Source organism: Budorcas taxicolor, chromosome 15 (assembly GCF_023091745.1).
Source record: "Budorcas taxicolor isolate Tak-1 chromosome 15, Takin1.1, whole genome shotgun sequence".
NCBI lineage: Eukaryota > Metazoa > Chordata > Mammalia > Artiodactyla > Bovidae > Budorcas > Budorcas taxicolor.
In genome coordinates this window covers 52236667-52262419 of record NC_068924.1, presented here as the reverse complement: position 1 = coordinate 52262419, position 25753 = coordinate 52236667, and the positions used below count along the sequence as shown (strand labels likewise).

Sequence of the window (25753 nt, the reverse complement as noted above, 5' to 3'; positions counted from 1 at the left end):
CAATACAGCTCAAACTGAATATATCCAAAATCAAGCTCGCTTTTTCTCTTAGAGCTCTAAGTCCCACTATGAACCCAGTTAGCAGCCTCGATGTCATCCATGACTCCTTCCCTTTTTTCGAAGTCATAATAACATTGCATAGAGCTCTTGAGTACCCCAACACACCCAAATATTTTATTTCATTCACTCTTTAACCAGTTCAACTAAGAAAGGCCTATTATCTTTTACAGATGGCAAACTGAGGCTCAGAGCAGTTAATTTGCCTAGGATTTTAGAGTTAACAGGTAGCTAATGCTGGTCCTTCGATCCAGAACATGTTTTCAAACTGCCTCCGCGCCATTCCTCCTTTGCTCCACTGTACTCAGACGTCTCTCGGATCTAACACCCTACTCTGTCTCTCACACTCTACTTGTGTACACTTGTCATCACTGCCTTTCCTTACATTCGCCTCATCTCCTGCCTTGACTACGGCAACAATCGACTTGCAGGTCTTGCTCTTTCCAGCCTTTCTTCCCTCTAATCCTCTCCACCCTATTAAGCACACAGAGCCCATCACTCCCCTGCTTAACTGTTGGTGACTTTAGGATCAAGTCTAAATACCTCAGCATGATCCAATAACCTTCAAAACCTGGATCCAACCTTCTTTAAAGTTTTTCTCCCAGCAGTTCCAACACAGGTAACTCCTTGAGCTCTACAGCAATCAAACTATTCTCAACTCTCCACATGTACCATCATAGTCTTTCAACACTTCTATTCTTTCGGACATGCTGTTAGTCCCTTTCCCTAAGATTCTCCTTCTACATTTTCTGCCTATAAACTATTCACTAGCCTTTCAGAGGCATCCTAAATGCTACTTTCTCCTGACAGGTTTTTCCATCAGCTTTTTCCATCTTGCTGATACTATTTCATTTACCTTCACTTTATTTTCGAGTTTCAAGTCTTTAAATTTATATTCAATGTTTCTTTTACATGTGCCTTTTACATACAACATATGAGAATTTGCTCATGATTTAATATAAGTTTCTTCTTTATAGTGGAGAAGGCAATGGCACCCCACTCCAGTACTCTTGCCTGGAAAATCCCATGGACGGGAGGAGCCTGGTAGGCTGCAGTCCATGGGGTTGCTAAGAGTCGGGCAAGACTGAGCGACTTCACTTTCGCTTTTCACTTTCATGCATTGGAGAAGGAAATGGCAACCCACTGCAGTATTCTTGCCTGGAGAATCCCAGAGACAGAGGAGCCTGGTGGGCTGCTGTCTATGGGGTCGCACAGAGTCGGACACGACTGAAGCGACTTAGCAGCAGCAGCAGCCGCCGCCTTGGGGCTTGGAGAAGGCAATGGCAACCCACTCCAGTACTCTTGCCTGGAAAATCCCATGGATGGAGGAGCTTGGTAGGCTGCAGTCCATGGGGTCACGAAGAGTCGGACATGACTGAGTGACTTCACTTTTCTTCTTTATAGTGTGTATGTGTGGGCTAAATCACTTAAGTCATGTCTGACTCTGTACAACCCTATAGACTGTAGCCTGCCAGGCTCCTCTGTCCCTGGGATTCTCCAGGCAAGAATACTGGAATGGGTTGCTATTTCCTTCTCCAGCAGATCTCTCCAACCCAGGGACTGAACCCGTGTCTGCTGTGCCTCCTGCATTGGCAGGCAGGGGGAGCAACTATCACACTGAACTGTAGCTTCTTATTTAGCAGTCTGACTTCTGTTTTAGACAACTGACTTGGACAGTAAATGATTACCTTTTCTCTAAAACTTCTGATACTACTATACAGTAGGTAAACAAAAAAAATGTCTAATCATCTAATGATTAACCAGTTTTCTAATGATTAAGTTAATATCAAAGTTAGAGTTATGGACAGAGGCATGCAAGGCATCTTACGGCTCAGAGTACATTGTATTCCTTAAATGTTTTGCTATTCTCTAGGCTGACAGGCACATTCATACAATAGGCTAGGTTTCCAACAGCCTGCAAGAAAGAATTGAAGGATTACAATTTACAGAGAAGCTCTTCAGTTTTGTAGGGTATCTATCACTCCTTAAAACCCTGTTGTACAAACTATTCACTGGAGAGATGTTAATAGCACTAACTCATTATCAAATATTGTGGGAAGCAAGAAAAACCTTTGACATCAATAGACTCAACAGGGGAGGGTAAATAACGGCAATTCTTCTTTATTTAGGATTTTCTACACAATCAATTCAGTACCGAATAAAAGAATATTCAAATTCCAGCTCTACTATTAGCTACCACTGTTACTAGAGGTTAGTTGCTTTACCTTTCTGAGTCTCAGTTTCTCATCTATAAAATTAAGAATTATCTCTCTACTATTAATACACCTATTGTGATAAACCAATAAAAACACAAGGTGCATTAGCTCACAAGTAGTAAATGGTCAACAAAAGATAGATTTTGTTTACATCAACTTAAGTACTATTAATCTTTTAAGAAAACACTTTAGTGTTATAATACAAATATGCCAGGTTTCTTTTAATTGTTGAAAATAAATTTACATTATTATAAATAATTATATAAAGAGAAAGTACTCCAAACCCCAACTCCTCTCTATTTCTACTCCCACAAAAACCTAAAACCATAAGATAGGAAAATATTTACCTCTCATCTTTAACACTGCATAAAAATAAACCTATAGCATAGATCCCCTGGAATAAAATATGGCAAACCACTCCAGTATTCTTGCCTGGACAATTTCATGAACAGAGGAGCCTGGTGGGCTAGAGTCCATGAGGTCTCAAAGCGCTGGACATGACTGAAAGACTAAGCATGCACACAGGCAATGAGACACATGGATATCATCACAGTGGTGGTTTAAGACACAAAATATCAACAGGAGATTAATTAGGTAAATCCTACAGTAAAGAATAACTAGCAGACCTCTAAATAATGATGCGGGATTCTTTATTTACATGGCAAGACATCCATGATTTATAATTTATTAAAATAGATTACAAAACAGTATGTATACTAGGTTGCATTTTCTGAAAAGAAAAACAAAATATGTTATACACACACACACACACACACACACACACACTTAGAAATCTGCAAGGATATTCACCAAAATGTTTATAGCAGTTATCTCTAGGTTGTGGGATGACAAGCAGTTTTCCACTTTCAGCTTTATAATCTTTGGTATGGCTATAATTGTTACACCAAATTGTTTTCCAACAATTTGAACTATTATTGGTATTAACTGTCATAACAGATCATAATAAACACTGTGCCTATTTTATTTCCATTCTAAACAAATAACAGATAACTGCTTCCACAATCAGCCCTTGCCTTCCTCTATTTGAATTCAACTTGATAAACATGAATCAAACTCTTGTGATGTGCAAGGTACCATGAGAGATTTTTAAAAATGGTTAAGACATATTTCCTATAGTCAACAAACTTACAAATCAAATAGAGAAACACAAACACACAAATAACCATAACATAAGGAAGAATTAAATAAGTCATATAAAAGTTACAAACTGAGGAAAGGAAAGTTGAGGGGGAAGAGAATGGATAATAGAAGTGGAGAAACAAGAAATTCCTACCAGTTCCAGGAAGGCAACAGCTTTTGAACTGGCCATATAGAGAGATTAATAGCGTTTCATCAGGTAAGGTTAACGGTGTATCAATGAGATAAATGCAAGAGCAAGGATCCTCAGAAGAGAAAGCATGGGTTATATGTTTGGGAGAAAGCAAACAGTTCAGTTCCCTACAGTTCTGGGATATAAGCAAGGATAGAAAGAGAAACTAGACTAATACTAAAGACTTAAACATGAAGAGTTCTCATTTAGTTCACAGGAAATGGGGAGCCACTGAGCTTTTTGATTCAGGAGGGTAAAATGATCAATCCAGCTCTAATCCAAAATTAAAAATAATCCTTTAGCTGACCTTCCACTGAGACCACTTGAACATCTCTTCAGTCCCAATGAATGTATCGTTGGCTAAACTAAATGAAATTACTTGTCCTACACCAAAATTTCTTAAGAAATATTTTATGGTAAAAGTCTCAAAAATATGAAATATAAATACAGGCAGAAAAAAGGTAAAATCACAAAATCTAAAACTTGAAGTGTTCATAGATCCAATTTTATTCAATGTATAGGCAATTTTGCAAAACTGGCCACGACCAATCAGAATTGGTATTAATACTTCCTGATTCCTTTTAAGATTAAATTTTAGGTTGATGTAATTAATTCCTATTTCAAAGATTGAAGTGGCAAAACAAAAAATAATTAGAGCAAATTTCCATCTTTGTTATGAGTGGATATTCGAGATACTTCCTCGAGGAAAACTGGGTCTGGCAAGGTCAACAACAACAGGTTCTTTCTATCAAAGGGCCATAGTAAAGAGTAAGCTCTCTACCAAAATTGGTTTGTTCTGAAAAGAAATCTCTTTCCGGGCAGTTTCCGATGAGAACAATAATGGATAGTCCTGTTGGGGTGAAGAGGCAGAGTTTGCAGTTTTTAGAGACCACAGACAACTAGTAGTTCGGGGCTATTAGTCAGAAGAACTACTATACGCACAAAACTATCATGTATTTTATTCTTGCCTTCCTAGATGAACCATATTCTCTCCAAAAGCAGTCTTTTTCCTTTTGTAGTTCCCGGTGAACAGAGTTTTAAGAGTACATAAGCATTTCATATTTTTTAAACTGAATCTTTTCAGAAGGTTGGAATACAAATGGTTATTTTTAACAATCAAATAATAGCAATTATTATAACTGTGATCAAATAGCCCCACATACACATTGACAGTCAGCAAATACTATCAATTCAAGAAAGCTTATGTAATCTCAGTTTCTAAAGTTCAGGGAAAACACCTTTGCAAAGAGTAAACCAAAAGCACTGAGAAATTATGTAACATGGCCAAAGTTGTACAATCTGTTATAATGCTGGGACCTGTTTAACAGGCAGACTTCTGGTCTAGAGATTTTTTTCCCTCTATTCTGTTATGCTGTCCTTATATATAATAAAACTTTATTAATCCACCTAATTAAAAATATAACCTGAAATATGAACAAGACAGAATCATAAAACATTTCAACAGGTATGACTCTAAAGGTATTCAGCTAAGTACATACAGCAAGTAATAGAAGATGTCCGATCCAATATAAATTGCTAAAGAAAAAGAAAACCAATTGTAATCATACATTTGAGCCATAATCAGTGGATCCTCCAAAGGGCTTTCTTGTATTAGTTAAATATACCATTTACAACCTTTCACAGTAATTTGCTTGGTAAATTAGTAATGAAAAGAATTCAGGCACAATTTGGCCCAATTAGAAGTTTAATTAAGTTTAAACAAAGTATCTCATCTAATATTGAGGACTGAGCCTGTAAGCCTGGTGGACTACATACAGTTCATGGGGTTGCAAAGAGTCGGACATAACTGAGCACACACACAGACACACACACACATACACACACACACACACCTTATAACTAGAGAACTATGCTGTTTGGGTTATTATAAAGAGTAAAGGGAAATAAAATACAACCTTTAAGGAAAGTTCATCCTCCTAGTTGAGGATATAACACATACAGAACTCCATCAAATAACACCACCTAAGTCAAAATGACAATGTATGTATAAAGCTTACCCAAAGCAGCATATACCACACTAGGTTTTCCTTCTCACTCACCATTTTTCCCCACTGCTCTCCCTTAATCTTTTCACACAAGTCTCATTGTCCTGTTCACAAATCATTTTCTCCAGCTCTCCATCTGGATGCTAAGGTCTTCAATACTCCTAAGTTGCATAGTCAATGACTGTTACTGATCATCAAGACAGGTTTTTCAGATCCATGTCACCTGGGCTAATGGCTGATTTTGAGACAAGTGTCCATCAAAAAAGTGATCTACTTACATGCTCTAGATTTGTCTTCAGTACTAATGGCTCATCTCTTTTTTTCTGTTCATCGATTTTCCTTTTTCCTATTTCTGTGTCCTCTGGTAACAACTTGTGGATTTGATCTTCAGAGGTTTTCTCCTCTTGTAACTTTTCTTCTCGCAGCTAAAAATACAAATCACATCGAGACAGTAGTTTTAGGCAACAAAAGACTTAAAAATACCATTTATTCAGTAGTCTATTAGAACAAACAGGAAAGTTCTGAGACTATTTCCTTATTGGATATAAAGTCCTCTTATTTTTTAAGTATGTCAGCTTCTACTTGACTCTTACCAAACACCCACTTCATGGCTTAAGATTTAACTGCTCTGCATTCTTGAGCAATATGAAATCACAAAAGCTAAGATAATACACATAATCAAGAACTAAGGTTTATTCACTTAGCTAAAAAACTTTATTTCCATAATCCAGATATAACTGCACTAGGCCAGGAGAATAGCAAAGATGTATACCACAGAGGGTCAGGGAAGTTGGACTAAGCAAGAAAGGGCTTTGGTACTATTGGCAACAGAAAAAATGGCTTATAATAGTCCCAATGTCCTACAGTTTATGCTGTTATCTTGTTACCTACAGAACAGGTCAAGTACATGGTCTACAAAGAAAGTTAACGCAGACTAATATGCTCCTCATTTGAGGGAGGTAGCCTGGCATTATGAAAATAAGATGGCTTTTGGAATTAAGTAGTATCTTGCTATATACTTATGGTATATCAAGAGTTCCTTTCCTAACCTCCCTTTATTCTCTTTTCATTGCCTGGGACTTTAATAAAATTTAAATGGCATAATGTATATGAAAGCAATTTTAGGCTACTAATATTTTTAATCATACTTATAAAAAATAAAACTAGAGAACAAATTTTTTCATTGGCTGTCAACTCAGAGTTATAAAACAACAATAACAATAAACAACAATATTCAGTTTTTAAAATTAATATTTCTTTTCTTTTTTTAAGTTATGAAAGTATAACTCATTTAAAGAAGACCTGGAAAACACAAAGTTACATATAGTCCCACTATACATTACTATTATTTTTTAAGTAGGCAAATTAAAATTTTTAGTTGGAATTTCAATATCAAACTGAAAAATTAATAGAATGAATAGACAGAAGAGTAGAAGAATACAGTAGACTCGAGGGCTTCCCAGGTGGCGCGAGTGGTAAAGAACCTGCCTGCCAGTGCAGGCTCTCTTGGTCAGGAAGATCCCCTGGAGGAGGACATGGCAACCCACTCCAGTATTCTTACCTAGAGAATCCCATGGAGAGGAGCCCGGCAGGCTACAGTCCATAGGGTCGCAAAGAGTCAGACATGAAGTGACTTAGCACACACGTGCTCACACACATGAACCAATTGGTACCATGAACCAATTCCAGATAGATTAAGATTTATACAATTTTCACACAACAGAAGGATACAAATTCTATTCAAGTTCCTATAGACTATATAACCTAGAAGACACTGGAACATTTCCAGGGACATAAAACAAGGTGCAAAAATTTCATGGTCTAAAGGCATTAAAATCATACAGAGCCTGTTCTCTTATCATTGTGGAATTATGTTAGAAATCAGTATCAAGAGATATTTGAAAATAACCCACATATTTTTAAGTGCAATATGACATCTACCAAGAGTTCATTGACTTAAAGTCATTTAAAGCTTCAATAAAGTTAGACTGAAAAAAACACAGACGGTGATTGCAGAGAAGAAAGCATTTAAATGAGAAATTAATATCCAAGACACTTTAAAAACCCCATGCATCTGGAAATTAAATGTCCATTTTAAAATAATGGATGTATCTAAGAAGCCATAACAAGGAAAATTAGAATATTTTTGTAACAGAATAAAAATGAAAAGAGAATTTATCAGCATTTGTTGCATGCAGCTGAAAATGCTCAGTGTAACTTAAATACAATGTGGAATCTTGAAAAAGGTATGAAAACAAATAATGGACACTGGCATAAGATTTTATGAAATTTGAACAAAATCTGTACTTTAGTTAATAATACCATATCACATGTTAATTTCTTGTTTTGATTAAGATTTAGCCTTATATTTCCAATTTCCATAGGTATGATTCCAATAAGCCAGAACTAGTCTTAACACACTGAGTCTAACTAAAGAGGTTATGAATATGTAAAGAACACAAAATACAATGTTATATAAGAAGGAGATTCAAATGAAATAATGTACTCCCAACTTCTCAAGTCAAACAAGAACACAAGAGGATGAAAGCTGATCCATAGCTAGAGAGAAAGCAAACCTGAATTCTGTGCTAACTGCCTACATGAAAGATCAAAGCCTTTTAACAATCTTAGATGAGAAATTCTCATTCAACAACATGAACACAGGCTTCACTAAGGGGCATTGCACTTGAAGAGAATAGAAAGGCAGAGTGGCAAAAAGAAAACAAGTTTCAGCATCACCTTATCACATACTGAACTGTGTGTGTCAGATGTGGCCCTCAAAAAACAACAACTAAGGCTTACAACTTAGGTTCAGTTCAGTTTAGTCGCTCAGTCGTGTACGACTCTTTGTGACCCCATGGACTGCAGGACACCAGGGTTCCCTGTCCATCACCAACTCCCAGAGCTTGCTCAAACTCATGTCCATCGTTGTCAGTGATGCCATCCAACCATCTCATCCTCTGTCGTCCCCTTCTCCTCCTGCCTCAATCTTTCCCAGCATCAGGGTCTTTTCCAATGAGTAGACTCTTCGCATCTGGTCACCAAAGTATTGCAGCTTTAGCTTCAGCATCAATCCTTCCAATGAATATTCAGGATTGATTTTGTTTAAGATGGACTGCTTGGATCTCCTTGCTGTCCAAGGGACTCTCAAGAGTCTTCTCCAATCAGTTAAGTTCAGTCGCTCAGTCGTGTCCGACTCTTTGTGACCCCATGAGCTGTAGCACGCCAGGCCTCCATGTCCAACACCAACTCCTGGAGCCTACCCAAACTCATGTCCATTGAATTGATGATGCCATCCAACCATCTCATGCTCTGTTGTCCCCTTCTCCTCATGCCCTCAATCTTTCCCAGCATCACAGTCTTTCAAATGAGTCAGCTCTTCGCATCAGGTGGCCAAAGTATTGGAGTTTCCAGCTTTAACATCAGACCTTCCAATGAACACCTAGGACTGATCTCCTTGAGGATGGACTGGCTGGATCTCCTTGCAGTCCAAGGGACTCTCAAGAGTCTTCTCCAACACCACAGTTCAAAAGCATCAATTCTTCGGCGCTCAACTTTCTTCACAGTCCAACTCTCACATCCATACATGACTACTGGAAAATACAGGACCTTTGTTGGCAAAGTAATGTCTCTGCTTTTTAATATGCTGTCTAGATTGTTCATAACTTTTCCAAGGAGTAAGTGTCTTTTAATTTCATGGCTGCAATCACCATCTACAGTGATTCTGGAGCCCAGAAAAATAAAGTCTCTCACTGTTTCCACTGTCTCCCCATCTATTTGCCAAGAAGTGATAGGACCAGATGCCATGATCTTAGTTTTCTGAATGTTGAGCTTTAAGCCAACTTTTTCATTCTCCTCTTTCACTTTCATCAAGAGGTTCTTTAGTTCTTCTTTGCCTTCTGCCATAAATAAGGGTGGTGTCATCTTCATATCTGAGGTTATTGATATTTCTCCCGGCCATCTTGATTCCAGCTTGGGCTTCCTCCAGCCCAGCATTTCTCACGATGGACTCTGCATATAAGTTAAATAAGCAGGGTGACAATATACAGCCTTGACGTACTCCTTTTCCTATTTGGAACCAGTCTGTTGTTCCATGTCCAGTTCTAACTGTTGCTTCTTAACCTGCATACAGGTTTCTCAAGAAGCAGCTCAGGTGGTCTGGTATTCCCATCTCTTTCAGAATTTTCCACAGTTTATCGTGATCCACACAGTCAGAGGCTTTAGCATAGTCAATAAAGCAGAAACAGATGTTTTTCTGGAACTCTCTTCCAATACCATGGTTCAAACACATCAGCTCTTCGGTGCTCAGCTTTCTTTATAGTCCAACTCTCACATCCATACATGACCACTGAAAAAACCATAGCTTTGAATAGATGGACCTTTGTTGGCAAAGTAATGTCTCTGCTTTTTAATATGCTGTCTAGGTTTTTCATAGCTTTTCTTCCAAGGAGCAAGCATCTTTTAATTTCACAGCTGCAGTCACCATCTGCTGTGATTTTGGAGCCCAAAAAAATAAAGTCTCTCACTATTTCCAGTGTTTCCCCATATTTTTGCCATGAAGTGATCAGACCGGATGCCATAATCTTAGTTTTGCCAAATTCAGGCTTAAATTGAAGAAAGTAGGGAAATATTGAGTTTTAAGCCAACTTTTTCACTCTCCTCTTTCACTTTCATCAAGAGGCTCTTTAGTTCTTCTTCACTTTCTGCCATAAGGGTGGTATCATCTGCATACCTGAGGTTACTTATATTTCTCCTGGCAATCTTGATTCCAGCTTGAGTTTCATCCAGCCCAGCATTTCGCATGAAATACTCTGCATATAAGTTAAATAAGCAGAGTGACAATATACAGCCTTGTCATACTCCTTTCCTGATTTGGAACCAGTTGGCTGTTTCACGTCCAGTTCTAACGGTTGCTTCTTGACCTGCATAGAGATTTCTCAGGAGGCAGGTCAGGTGGTCTGGTATGCCCATCTCTTGAAGAATTTTCCAGTTTGTTGTGATCTACACAGTCAAAAGCTTTAGAGGAGTCAGTAAAGCAGTAGTAGATGTTTTTCTGGAACTCTCTTGCTTACAATAATCCAACAGATGGTGGCAATTTGATCTCTGGTTCCGCTGCCTTTTCTAAAACCAGCTGAACATGCGGAAGTTCATGATTCATGTACTGTTGAAGCCTGGCTTGGAGAATTCGGAGCATTACTTTACTATCGTGTGAAATGAGTGCAATTGTGCAGTAGTTTGAGCCTTCTTTGGCATTGCCCTTCTTTGGGATTGGAATGAAAACTGACCTTTTCCAGTCCTGTGGCCACTGCTGTTTTCCAAATTTGCTGGCATACTGAGTGCAACACTTTCACAGCATCATCTTTTAGGATTTGAAATAGCTCAACTGGAATTCTATCACCGCCACTAGCTTTGTACGTAGTGATGCTTCCTATGGCCCACTTGACTTCCCATTCCAGGATGTCTGGCTCTAGGTGAGTGATCACATCATCGTAGTTATCTGGGTCATGAAGATCTTTTTTGTACAGTTCTTCTGTGTATTCTCACCACTTCTTCTTAGTATCTTCTGCTTCCATTAGATCCATACCATCTCTGTCCTTTATTGTGCTCATCTTTGCATGAAATGTTCCTTTGGTATCTCAAATTTTCTTGAAGAGATCTCTAGTCTTTCCCATTATTTTTATTATTTTCTTTTTTTTTTAAATTTCTCATTCTTTATTATTTTCCTTTATTTCTTTGCATTGATCACTAAGGAAGGCTTTCTTATCTCTCCTTGCTATTGTTTGGAACTCTGCATTCGAATGGGTTTATCTTTCCTTTTCTCCTTTGGCTTTCACTTCTCCTTTCTCAGCTATTTGTAAGGCCTTCTCAGACAACCATTTTGCCTTTGTGCATTTCTTTTTCTTGGGGATGGTCTTGATCACTGCCTCCTGTACAATGTCACGAACCTCCATCCACAGTTCTTCAGGCTCTCTATCAGATCTAATCCCTTGAATCTATTTGTCACTTCCACTGTATAAGCATAAGGGATTTGATTTAGGTTATACCTGAAGGATCTAGTAGTTTTCCCTACTTTCTTCAATTTAAGCCTGAATTTGGCAATAAGGGGTTCATGATCTGAGCCACAGTAAGCTTCCAGTCGTTTTTCCTAATTGTATAGAGCTTCTCCATCTTCGGCTGCATAAAACAGAATCAATCTGATTTCAGTATTGACCATCTGGTGAGAGTCCATGTGTAGAGTCTTCTCTTATGTTGTTGGAAAAGGGTGTTTGTTATGACCAGTGCTTTCTCTTGGCTAAACTCTGTTAACCTTTGCCCTGTTTCATTTTGTACTCCAAGGCCAAACTTGCCTGTTACTCCAGGTATCTCTTGACTTCCTACTTTTGCATTCCAGTCCCCTATAGTGAAAAGGACATCTTTTGGGGGTGTTAGTTCTAGAAGGTCTTGTAGGTCTTCACAGAACCATTCAACTTCAGTTTCTTCAGCATTAATGGTAGGGGCACAGACTTGGATTACTGTGATACTGAATGGTTTGCCTTGTAAAAGAGCAGAGATCATTCTGTCATTTTTGAGACTGCACCCAAGAACTGCATTTTGGACTCTTTTTTTGACTTTGAGGGCTACTCCATTTCTTCTAAGGGATTCTTGTCCACAGTAGTAGATATAATGTTCATCTGAGTTAAATTCACCCATTCCAGAATTAGGTAATGTGTTCAAATTCAGAGCCATAACCTTTGAACTGGAATTCAAATCTACATTTACCTTGGTGGTTCTCAGCCAAGGATGATTTTATACCTGGCAATGTCTGGAGACACTTCTGGCTATCATGACTGAGGGGACAGGTGTATGTTGCTACTGGTATCTAGTGGGTAGAGGCCAGGAACTGCTACTAAACATCCTAAATGCATAAAATAGCCTCCAATAATATATACATACACAGATGTTGCCATTTAAAAAAAAAACTAAAAAATTTCCTGTTTTATGTATTTTAGCGTTACTTTGTTCAGTGATTAATTGTGTTTACATACTATGGTCTCTGGCTTTTTAAGTGTTTCAGAATGCATCCTTTGCTTCCAAATAATGTTTATGGCTGCTCTCAAAGTTTTTGACAGTGAACTTGTGCTATTGGCAGAACAACTTTTCATTGCAATGTTGAATCTCTGTGAACACAGCATCAACTTGAAGTTAAAAATTTACAAAATTGAAAACCCCATATATCTGTTTAAATCTTCATATGAATCATGTTGGTATTTTCTCTATACTGGATTCTGTAGATGCTAGTTTTTGGTCCCTTTTGATGGTTATTTATAAGGACTTGAGAACTTGGTCTCTAGGAAAGAGTTTTTATACTCAGGGAAAATGGCTCAGATAGTGTCAGACAATAGCATATAACCCTGAATAAGAAGTATTGATAGGAGAAGGCAATGGCACCCCACTCCAGTACTCTTGCCTGGAAAATCCCAGGGATGGAGGAGCCTGGTGGGCTGCCGTCTATGGGGTCGCACAGAGTCAGACACGACTGAAGCGACTTAGCTGTAGCAGCATCAGTGCCACAAAGTGAAAATATAGGTCACTAACTACAAACCACCAAAGGGTTCCATTCCCACTTAAACCAAGGTCATATACTTTATGTCTGAACTTTTTTTACTTTTCATCTTCATTCATATCTTGGTAGTTTCCCCTGCTTTCCAATAAAGTTTTTCTATGAGGGGTAAAAAAAAAAAAAGAAGTATTGATAGCTGCTGTTCATTGAACTCTTCCATGTTTCAGACATGAAGTTTATAGAGCTTACCTTATTTAATCCTCAAGGGCTTTGTTTGTACCTATCATCACCATTTTATAGACACAAAAATTAACACTCAGTGGTTATTTCCTAAAGTCTGTGTTTGAATACTGAAGAGCTTAGATTTTAAAGCAAACCACTGGCTTCAAATACTAGGGTTTCCCAATCTCAGTACTATTAACATTTTGGGCCAGATAGTTCTTTGTTAAGGTGAGCAGGTCAGAGTCTGAGCAGAAGGCTTTTTCAGGAATACTTTGCTGGGGAGCAGGAGTTAAGGATGGAATGGTACAACAAGAGACAGCAAGCCAATAAAAGTGGTTGGCCTAATGGTTGTCCTACAGAGGACAGTGTGAGAAACTGTAGGAAATGCAGCTCAAGACTCAAATCTGAAGTGAGAAACGGGTAAGCAAATACTATATACATATATATGTACGTGTGAGTGTGTCTGCATAAATAGACTCCCACCTCCTGCTGACCAAAGTTTGCTCCACTGGATGTTAAATATCCCTCACACTGGCTTGTACAACTCCAGTAAGTTCCCATGGTAATCGCTGTACAGCAACCATAGCCCTAGAGCTAAAAGCAAGAAACAAGCAGTGTGAGCCAAAACAAGAGATCTCAGACTGTACCAAGTGAAGCTGCCCACCTCTGTAAAGTGGAATGCTTTTTACTGCCTCCATTTTTTTTAATGTTTATTTATTTACTGGCCATGCTGGGCAGCTCATGGGATCTTAGCTCCCTGACCAAGGATGGAACCTGTGCCCCCTGCAGTGGAAGGGGTGAGTCCTAATCACTGGACCACGAGGGAATTCCCTGCCTCTATCTTTAGATACTATTACTGACAGCTATTGACTTCCGTATAGCAATCTCATTCTCAGCCACACTCCAAGAATACCATGTAATATTTTCCCTCAAACTATCTTTACTTTGTCATTAATTTTTTAAAATAAACTTTTCTTTAAGGCTGTGCTGTGCATGTGGGATCTTAGTTCCCCGACCAGGCATCAAAGCCATGCGCCCTACAGTGGAAGCACGGGGTCTTGACCACTGGACCATCAGGGAAGTCCCCAAAATAAACTTTTAAAAATCATATCACTATACACACAGTGTACTAATGATAAATGTAAAACATGAAAAATTCTACAAAATAAGCACATCCAGGTGACTATCACCCAGATCAGGAACCCCTTGTGCCTACTCCTCACCCCAAAATATCCATGATCCCAGCTTACAACACCAAAAACAGCCCTTCACCTGTTTTTGAGTTTTTATATAAATGGAATTCTATGTATGTATTGAATCTCTCTTCCTTCAGTCAACATTTCATTTGTGATCCAAGAGGGGATATATGCACACATATAGCTGATTCACTTTTTTGTATAGCAGAAACTAACACAACATTGTAAAGCAACTACTCTCCAATTTAAAAATAAACATTCCGTTTATGAGATTCGTCCATGTAGGTGTATTTAGTAGTTTGTTCTTTCTCATTGTTTTATAGTATTCCAATGTTTGACTACAAAATAACTCAATGATTTTATTGTTATAGATACTTGTGTAACTATTAATTTTTTTATTCACAAATAAACTACTATGACCATTCTTAAAAATGTATCCTGACACATATACTATTCTGTGGGATATATTCTAGAAGAGAAGCTGTTTAGTCATAAAGTAGGGGTACACTGCCATAGCTTCCCCAAATTAATTGTACAAATTATACTCTCACCCCAATCTGCAATGTAGCAGGAATGACAGTTGCTCTCAACCTTGTTAACACTCGGAATTGTCTATTTTAGCCATTTCAGTGCGTACATATTGATACTGCATTATGACTGCAATTTGTATTTCTCTGATGACCAAAGATCTAGAGCAGTTTTTCACATGCTTATCGATTATTTGGAAATTCTTTTTTATGACATGCCTATTCACATTGTTGCCGTTTCTCCCCTCAAATATTTGGAATTTCCCCTAATAATTTATAGGAGTTATACTTTTTGGATATGCAGCAATTTTCAAGAAAAAATACATACCTCTAAGAAACACACACACACACACACTTTTCCCCCCTCTCATACTAGCTCGCCTTTTTCATTCTCTTGGTAGTGCCTTTTGAAGGCAAGAAGCTCCAGGTTTTAATGCAGTTTAACATTAGTGATTATTTTTAAAGAAATTGTCTCATAGTATCTATTTTTTGGCTCTGTGTCCTGGCGCTTGAGGATAGAACCAGAGGACTGGAAGCTGCTGGTACTGAAGACATGATGCCAAGGAGGCCAGAGCCCATTCCTTCTACCTCCATAAATTATACAGATCGGGAATCCCTGCCAAGAAAAGGAGGGTCCAGAGGCACCACCCCACTTCCCCAAGATCCCCAGCACGAACCCCATGTCTACAAAGTCACACTCACTCAGTCATCGCCCTCATAGTATCTTTAAGGAATTATTTTTTGACATTTCACATACAGATCTACAATCCACCTTGAGCTGTTGTTTTTTCTTTTTTAAATCAACTATGTTAAGGAATAACCTACATATTGATAAAATGATCTCATATGGAATGCATAGCTCAACGAATTTCAACGAATGTATATATCCAAGTAACCATATCCCTAATCAAGATACAGAACATTTTTACCACCAAGAAAGTCACCTCAAACCCAATAGTGGGAATTCCCTGGCAGTACAGTGCTTAGACTCTATACTTTTACTGCCAAGGGCCCGAGTTTGATCCCTGGTCAGGGAACTAAGAATCCACAAATGGAATGCAGCATGGCCAAAAACAAAAACAATTAAAAAAAACCACTAGTAATCAATCTCCCACCCTACTCAGCTCAGTTCAGTTCAGTTCAGTCACTCAGTCGTGTCCGACTCTTTGCGACCCCATGAATTGTAGCACGCCAGGCCTCCCTGACACTTAATTTTATAACTATGACTACAGATTAGTGTTGCCTACTATAAAATCATACAGCATATATTCCTTTATGTCAAGATTCATTCACAGCACATTTTTTATATTCATCCATGCTACTAAGTTCATTATAATACTATATTCCTTATATTCTTTTTATGGATAAGTTATATTCCATTGCATGAATATACCACAGTATGTTTATCCATTCAAGTATTATACATGTGGGTTGTATTTAGTTTGGAGCTGTTATGAATAAAGCTGCTATGAACATTCATGTCTTTTTCTGAACAGATGTTTTTATTTTGCTTGTCTGAACAGCTACAAGTAGAATTGCTCCGTCAAATAGTTGCCGCTGCTGCTGCTAAGTCACGTCAGTCGTGTCTGACTCTGTGTGACGCCATAGATGCCAGCCAACCAGGCTCCCCCGTCCCTGGGATTCTCCAGGTAAGAACACTGGAGCGGGTTGCCATTTCCTTCTCCAGTGCATGAAAGTGAAAAGTGAAAGTGAAGTCACTCAGTCATGTCTGACTCTGTGACCCCATGGACTGCAGCCTAGCAGGCTCCTCCGTCCATGGGATTTTCCAGACAAGAGTCCTGGAGTGGGTCGCCAGTGCCTTTTCCATCAAGTAGCTAAGTGTATGTTTAAACTTATACACTGCCAAAATGTTTCCCATGGAGATATACCATTTTATACAATCAGTCCTCCATATCCATGGGTTCCACATCAGTAGATCTAACCAACCACAGATCAAAAATCAAAAATCAATCTGCCAGATTCCCTGGTAGTGCAGTGGATAAGAATCCTCCTGCCAATGCAGGGGATATGGGTTCAGTCCCTGGTCCAGGAAGATTCCATGTGCTGCAGGGCAACTAAGTCCGTGCACCACAACTTCTGAGCTCGCACTCTAGAGCCTGTGAGCCTCAGTTAATGAGTGCCTGTGCCGCAACTACTGAGCCCATGTGCTGCAACTACTGAAGCCTATGCATCTAGAGCCCGTGCTCCGCAACAAGAGAAGCCACTGCAATGAGGAGCCCACGCACTGCAATGAAGAGCAGCCCCAGCTCTCTGCAACTAGAGAAAGCCTGCATGCAGTGATGAAAAGCTGGTGCAACCAAAAATAAAATAAGTGTTTTAAAAACATCAATCTGCCTTTGGTGGAACCTGTGTACACTGAACCTGCAGATGCCAAAGGCCAACTGTACTCTGCTTTTCATAAGGGACTTGAACATCCACGGATTTTGGTATCCACATGGTTTCTGGAACCATTACCCTGTAGATATGGAGGGAGGATCTACTCCCACTAACAATTCATGAGAAATCTAGCTTATTCTCACACTCATTTGGACACATGGAATTCTTAGCCTTTTAATTTTAGCTATTCCAGAGAAAGTAGGGGATATCCCATATGTGATTTTAGTGAGTATCTCCCTGCTGGTTAACTATGTTGAACATCTTTTCACATTTTCGGTAGCATGTCTTCTTTTGTGAAGTGTCTGTTTTCAATCAAGTTTCTTTTTTAAAAAAATTCTAAATAAAAGTGGGCTGTTAGATATTTTGAGAATATCTTCTCCCAGTATTTGCTTTGCTTATTTTCTAAATGCATAGAAGATTTTAACTTTAATAAAATTCAACATATCATTTTTTTCTTCTGTGATTAGGATTTTTGGGGCTGTTGTCTAGTAAATCTTTGCCTACCCTAAGAGCAGTATTTTTTTCTTCTAGGTCTTCTTCTGCATAATTTTAGCTCTTATGTTTAGTCTATGATCCATGGTATACAGATCAAGACTGATTTATTCACAGGATAAGTCTGTTCCAACATCACTGTTGAAAAGACTGTTCTTTTGCCACTGAATTACTTCTGTGCCCTTAGGAATATCAATTGACTATTTATGAGGGGGTCTATTCCAGGACTATATTCTATTCCATTGATCTGTGTCTTTTCCCTATGCCAGTACCATATTCTCTTGATGACTATCATTTAAAAATCAGGTAGTAAAAGTCCTTCAATAAAAACAGTCATTATTCACAGACATGATCCTCCATGTAGAAAATTCACTAGAATCTACAAAAAAAGCTACTACAACTACTAAATGAGTTTAGCACAGTTGTAGGATAAAGTATCAAAATGTAAAAACCAATAGTATTTTTATATACTTGCAAGAATTGCAATACCACTTACAGCAATATCCAAAAATGTGAAATATTTAAGATAAATCTGATAAAACAGCTGGAAAGTGAAAACCACAAACCACTGCTGAGAGAAATTAATGAAGAACTAAATAAATAGAAGGATATCATGTTTATGAGTTTGAAGACTCAATTACTGAGATATCAATTCTCCCCGAATTGATCGATAGACTCTAGGCAATCCGAATCAGAATGCCAGCAAGTGTTTTTGTAGAAACTGGCAAGCCAATACTAAAATTCAGATGGATATACAGTGACCCAAGAAGCCAAAATAACTTCTTACTAGAAAGCTACAATAATCAAAACAGCATGGTATTGGTGTAATAATAAACAAATAGATCAATGATACAGATACAATATAGAGTTTAGAAACAAATCCACAATATACAGGTAACTAATATTTGACAAAGGTGCAGAAAGCAATCCAATGGAGAAGGACAGTCTATTCAGCAAATGTGCCAGAATAATTGGGACATCCATATGCACAACATATATAAAAATTAACTCAAAATGGATCACAGACCTAAATGTAAAGCCTAAAACTATAAAACTTCCAGAAGAAACCACAGGAGAAAATCTTTGTTAACTTTGGAAAAAGAATTCTTGGATATAACATCAAAAGCAAAATCTACAAAAGGGAAAAAAAAAAAAACAAAGTGTACTTTTGGAAAGTTAAAAACTTCTACCATTCAAAGGGCTCTAAGAAAATGAAAAGACTGATACAGGGAGAAAAATATTTACAAAGCATATACCTGATAAGACTTGTATTCAAAAATCTTTCCAAATTCAACAGTAAGAAAATACAAATAAACACATGAAAAGATGCTCAACATTACTAGTCACTAGTTAAGTTCAGTCACTCAGTCGTGTCCGACTCTTTGCGACCCCATGAACCACAGCACGCCAGGCCTCCCTGTCCATCACCAACTCCTAGAGTTCACCCAAACCCATGTCCATCGAGTCAGTGATGCCATCCAACCATCTCATTCTCTGTCGTCCCCTTCTCCTCATGCTCTCAATCTCTCCCAGCATCAGAGTCTTTTCCAATGAGGCAGCTCTTCGCATCAGGTGGCCAAAGCATTGGAGTTTCAGCTTCAACATCAGTCCTTCCAATGAACACTCAGGACTGATCTCCTTTAGCATGGACTGGCTGGATCTCCTTGCAGTCCAAGGGACTCTCAACAGTCTTCTCCAACACCACAGTTCAAAAGCATCAATTCTTTGGCGCTCAGCTTTCTTCACAGTCCAACTCTCACATCCATACATGACCACTGGAAAAACCAGTGGTTTTGACTAGACGGACCTTTGTTAGCAAAGTAATGTCTCTGCTTTTTAATATGCTGTCTAGGTTGGTCATAATTTTCCTTCCAAGGAGTAGCGTCATTTAATTTCATGGCTGCATTCACCATCTGCTGTGATTTTGGAGCCCAAAAAACTAAAGTCAGCCACTGTTTCCACTGTTTCCCCATCTATTTCCCATGAAGTGATGGGACCAGATGCCATGATCTTAGTTTTCTGAATGTTGAGCTTTAAGCCAACTTTTCCACTCTCTTCTTTCACTTTTTCAAGAGGCTCTTTAGTTCTTCACTTTCTGCCATAAGGGTGGTGTCATCTTCATATCTGAGGTTATTGATATTTCTCCCGGCCATCTTGATTCCAGCTTGTGCTTCCTCCAGCCCAGCATTTCTCATGATGTACTCTGCATAGACTTTAAATAAGCAGGGTGACGATACACAGCCTTGACGTACTCCTTTTCCTATTTGGAACCACTCTGTTGTTCCATATCTAATTCTAACTGTTGCTTCCTGACCTGCATACAGGTTTCTCAAGAGGCAGGTCAGGTGGTCTGGTATTCCCATCTCTTTCAGAATTTTCTACAGTTTATCATGATCCACACAGTCAAAGGCTTTGGCATAGTCAATAAAGCAGAAATAGACGCTTTTCTGGAACTCTCTTGCTTTTTCCATGATCCAGCAGATGTTGACAATTTGATCTCTGGTTCCTCTGCCTTTTCTAAAACCAGCTTGAACATCTGGAAGTCACGGTTCACGTATTGCTGAAGCATGGCTTGGAGAATTTTAAGCATTACTTTACTAGCATGTGAGATGAGTGCAATTTTGCGGTAGTTTGAGCATTCCTTGGCACTGCCTTTCTTCAGTTCAGTTGCTCAGTCGTGTCCAACTCTTTGCGACCCCATGAATCGCAGCATGCCAGGCTTCCCTGTCCATCACCAACTCCCGGAGTTCACTCAGACTCACACCCATCAAGCCAGTGATGCCATCCAGCCATCTCATCCTCTGTCGTCCCCTTGTCCTCCTGCCCCCAACCCCTCCCAGCATCAGAGTCTTTTCCAATGAGTCAACTCTTCTCATGAGGTGGCCAAAGTACTGGAGTTTCAGCTTTAGCATCAGTCCTTCCAAAGAAATCCCAGGGCTGATCTCCTTCAGAATGGATTGGTTGGATCTCCTTGCAGTCCAAGGGACTCTCAAGAGTCTTCTCCAACACCACAGTTCAAAAGGGAAATACAAATCAAAACCACAATGAGATACCACTACATAACAACTAGAATTGCAAATATTAAAAAGACTATCACTACCAAATGTTGGCAAAGACTGAGAGAAACCAGAACATTCATACACTACTGGTAAGAATTAAAATGGGAAAACCACTTTGGAAAAATTTGGCAGTTTCTTAGAAAAGGAAGCATACATACCATATGATCCAGCCATCTCATTCAAGTATTTACTTAAGAGAAAAAAAAATTATTTTGTACAAAGACTTGCAAGTGAACAGTCACAGTAGCTTTATTTGTAATAGCTAAGAACTGAAAATAACCCAAATGTCTATTAAGAGGCAAACAGATAAACAAACTGTGACATGTACAATGAAATACTACTCTACAATAAGAAATAATAAATTATTGATACATGTAACTAGCTGAATGAATCTCCGAATTACTATGCTGACTGAAAAAGTGAAACAGAAAAGCATTAAGCAATTTAGACCAAAAATAAAAAGCATTAATTGGACTTCATCATAACTAAAAACTTTTGTGCAAAGGATACTAACAAAAAAGTGAAAAGACAACCTATACAGTGAGACAAAATATTTACAAATCATGTATCTAACAAGGATTTAATATTCAGAATTCATTTAAAAAAAAACTTACAACTCAACAACAAAAACGCAACTCAAAATTGAGCAGAAAGACCTGAACAAACATTTCTCCAAAGAAGAAACACAAAGTTATCAATAAGGACATGAAAAAAGGCTCAACATCATATTCATTAGGGAAATGCAAATCAAAACCTAATGAGATACCCACTAGAATGGTTATTTTTTAAAAAATCAGAAAATAACAAGTACTAACAAGAATGTGAGTAATTGGGGCCCTCACACATTGTCGGTAAGAATGCAAAATTGTACAGCTGCTGTAGAACACAGTTTAATGATTCCCTTGACCTGGCAATTCCACTCCTAATTATATACCCAAAGTAAAAGAGGGAGTCAAACAGACACTTGTATTCCAATGCTTATGAAGCATTATTCACAACAGCCAAAAAATGAGAACTCAAGAGTCCATCAGGAGACCAAAGGATTAACTAAATGAAACGTTGTTGTTGTTCAGTTGCCCAGTCATGTCCGACTCTCTGGAACCCCATGGACTGCAGGACGCCCGGCCTCCCTGTCCCTCACCATCTTCCAAAGTTTGCCCAAGTTCATGTCCATTGCATCGATGATACAGCCATCTGATCCTCTGATGCCCTCTTCTCATTCTGCCCTCAATCTTTCCCAGCATCAAGGACTTTTCCAATGAGTCATCTGTACACATCAGATGAGCAAAACACTGGAGCTTCAGCTTCAATATCAGTCCTTCCAATGAGTACTCAGGGTTGATTTCCCTTAAGATTGACTGGTTTGATCTCCACGCTCCCCAAGAGTTTCAGGGGTCTTGTCTAGCACCACAGTTCAAAGGTACCAACTCTTTGGTGCTCTATCTTCTTTACAGTCCAGCTCTCAGAACTATACGTGACCACTGGGAAGACCATAGCCTTGACAAAACGGAATATCCAGCCATAAAAAGGAATGAACTACTAGAACATGCTACGATGTGAATGAACCTTGAAAACATGCTGCGTGAAGTAAGCCAGGTCACGAAAGCACAAATATGATATGATTCCACTTACATATCTAGAATCGGCAAATTTGTAGAAAGACAAAGTAGGTTAGAGGTTAACGGGGGTTAGGGGGTATGATGGAATGAAGCGGTATCGATTAATGGGTACAGAGTTCCTGTTTGGAGTGATAAAAATATTTTGGAGAAAGAACAGCGATGATTGCACAACACTATGAATGTATACTCAAGGCCAATGAATTGTATACTTAAATTGGTTAAAATGACAAATTTTATGTCAGATATATCTCACAGCACTTAAAAGTTTCTTGTGTGTGTCATATAACTTACTATGTAAGTATCATTAAGTTCCAGCTAGTGCTGTATCCTTTTAGATACAAATAAATAACCTGTATGACAGGTTCACTCAAGGCAATCATCTAGCAGGAGGCTTCAACTAACCTTCAGGTTAGCATCAAATAATTGAGTTGTCTGACAGCTAAACACAAAAGCAGATGGAACTCCTAGCCACAGGGCAAGCCTCCACTGAAGGAACAGGCTGTGGCGCTCACTAGATTCTTCAGTCCTGTGCATTCAAGGGTGGAGATGCCTACAGAATATTTGTAGCTAATCATGTCATGAATAATGCCCATTTTACCATGAAAAATTATTTATCTTCATAATTACAAAATATGAGTGATGGGTATACAGGTATTCATTTTATGGACCTTTTTATATTTGTTTAAACATTACAAAAATTAAAAATTTAGAAAACATTTATAATATTCATTATGCTAGTCAACAAACCTCAGGCACTGGATGATTGCAGAAATAACTAAAGGGCTTTATAGGAGCCTCTATAGAGAAAGTTCTGATTACTGTTTTTCAAATGCTAAGTAACTACCCCAGAGTATTTATTCCCTATTATTAATAGTACTTCAAATGTTAACTAGCCATACTTAAGAGTTTAGAATAAAACAAATATGAACTTCTTTCGGTTTGGAACCGTGTCCTATTCATCCTTGATATCTCCTCTCCCACTTTAGTACTAGACATAAGGCCTGTATGCACTAAGTTTAATTCCACAAACATTTACAGCACATGAGAATCTATGTGTTAAGAACTGCTTTGAGCTAAGGATATAGCCCTGACCAAAAATGACCAAGTTTTTTGTATGAGGCTTATACTCTGTTAGAATGTGATTGAAATGAAAGATGTGATTGGACTAATCAATTTTTAAGAGGTCTCCCAACAAATATCCCCTGCAATACAAACTATACCTATTTTGGTGACCACAGCAGTCCCCACGTTTTGGGGGAGCTTCTCTCAATTCCACAGTAAAAGATAATCAATGCAGTGGTGTCATGAACACAGGGCTTGTTGGAAGAGTGCTGTTCAATGGCACTTAAAAAAAAAAATCTCGATGTAACTGCTCTCATTAAAGTTACAGGCTTATCAAAATTCCCTCAACCAAAGGTAATGTTCCATACATCTGTCTCAGGCTAGAGAAGAATTTACTACTCATGTGATACAGTCACACATAGAGTGTGCCCTTCCAGTAATGGCAAGGATGACAGTGAGAGTTCTCGTCTAAATGGACTAATAATGATGGGATTTTTCTAAAATATATCAGACCTTTCAAAGATTAAAATACACGGATCTTTACCACCCCAGCCTCTCTAGCTGTGCAGGAAACAACCAAATTATGAGAGCATTTATCACATAATGCATGCATTAGGCCTCACAAGTGTTGAAACAGGAAACACTAATGCTTGTTACACATGATGTCTTCAGTTAACCTGAAGCCTTGTTTTATTTTGTGAAGCAAACCATTCATCATTTTCATCTTCTGCCATGGCATCATCCAATAATCTGCTTCTCTCTGGATCCATCTTTTAGAGTTTTCAAAATGCTTTATCTTCCACAAAGCAAATTTCATGTCCATCAGGGCCAGGCAGAATGATCACTTGCACTGTTGCTTTCCCTAGAGTGTCCAGACTCACGAGGGGAGTCAGAATCCCCCGGTTCTCCCATTTTATCAAGTCTTCTGACAACTCTTTCTAGGGGCAAGAAAAGGCAATTTGCCCAAAAGCTGCTGCAAGACCACTGCCTCCTAGATGTTCTATAGCTCCAGCTTACACTGGTTATCAGCAGAGCCCAACAAAGTCCTCTGCTTCTTTTCATCTTTTTCATAAACTTTCATTCCTACTAAATTATACCAGTAGCCAAAGGACTTCTCAAGATCAGACTCTGGAAGAGTTACTTTTAATATAGGATCTGTCTGAGGTGGACTGCAGTTCTGCAAACAGAATTTATATCCTCCAGGGGCTTTGGTTTCAAAAACACCTTCTGCAACCTCATTGAATGGCCACTCCAGCTTCCTGGCATTGTTGACGGCCTGGCTAGCAGAGTGAAAAAGTTGGCTTAAAACTCAACATTCAGAAAACTAAGATCATGGAATCCAGTCCCATCACTTCATGGCAAATAGAGGGGGAAACAATTCAAACAGTGACAGACTATTTTCTTAGGCTCCAAAATCACTGCAGATGGTGATTGCAGCCATGAAATTAAAAGACACTTGCTCCTTGAAAGGAAAGTTATGACCAACCTACACAGCATATTAAAAAGCAGACATTACTTTGCCAACTATAGTCAAAGCTATGGTTTTTCCAGTCGTCATGAATGGATGTGAGAGTTGGACTATACAGAAAGCTGAGCACCGAAGAACTGATGCTTTTGAACTGTGGTGTTGGAGAAGACTCTTGAGAGTCCCTTGGACTGCAAGGAGATCCAACCAGTCCATCCTAAAGGAAATCAGTGGTGAATATTCACTGGAAGGACTGATGCTGAAGCTGAAACTCCCAATATTTTGGCCACCTGATGTGAAGAACTGACTCATCGGGAAAGACCCTGACAGTGGGAAAGACTGAAGGAGGGAGAAGGGGACGACAGAGGATGAGATGGTTGGATGGCATCACCGATTCAATGGATGTGAGTTTGAGGAGTTGGTGATGGACAGGGAGGCCTGGGATGCTGCAGTTCACGGGGTTGCAAAGAGTCATACACGGCTGAGCGACTGAACTGAACTGGCTAGAAGCGAGTGTGATAATCACGAAGTCATTGTCAAGTTTTTAGTCTCTGATGCCCTAATT

The 25753-nt window shown here is 38.7% G+C and overlaps 1 protein-coding gene and 1 non-coding gene across 2 annotated transcripts in view; both read right to left on the bottom strand.

The window, feature by feature from the left end:
• The window catches only part of RNF169 (ring finger protein 169), a 92947-nt gene that overhangs the window by 28237 nt on the left and 38957 nt on the right, over positions 1-25753 (bottom strand). The window contains exon 3 of the mRNA XM_052652324.1: positions 5888-6034. Within this exon, the coding sequence (XP_052508284.1) occupies positions 5888-6034 (147 nt within the window). The remainder of the gene's footprint in view (positions 1-5887; positions 6035-25753) is intronic.
• LOC128061074 (small nucleolar RNA SNORA57) lies at positions 15590-15727 on the bottom strand. Its single transcript, XR_008200689.1, has one exon. It is a non-coding gene; the product is annotated as a small nucleolar RNA SNORA57 (small nucleolar RNA).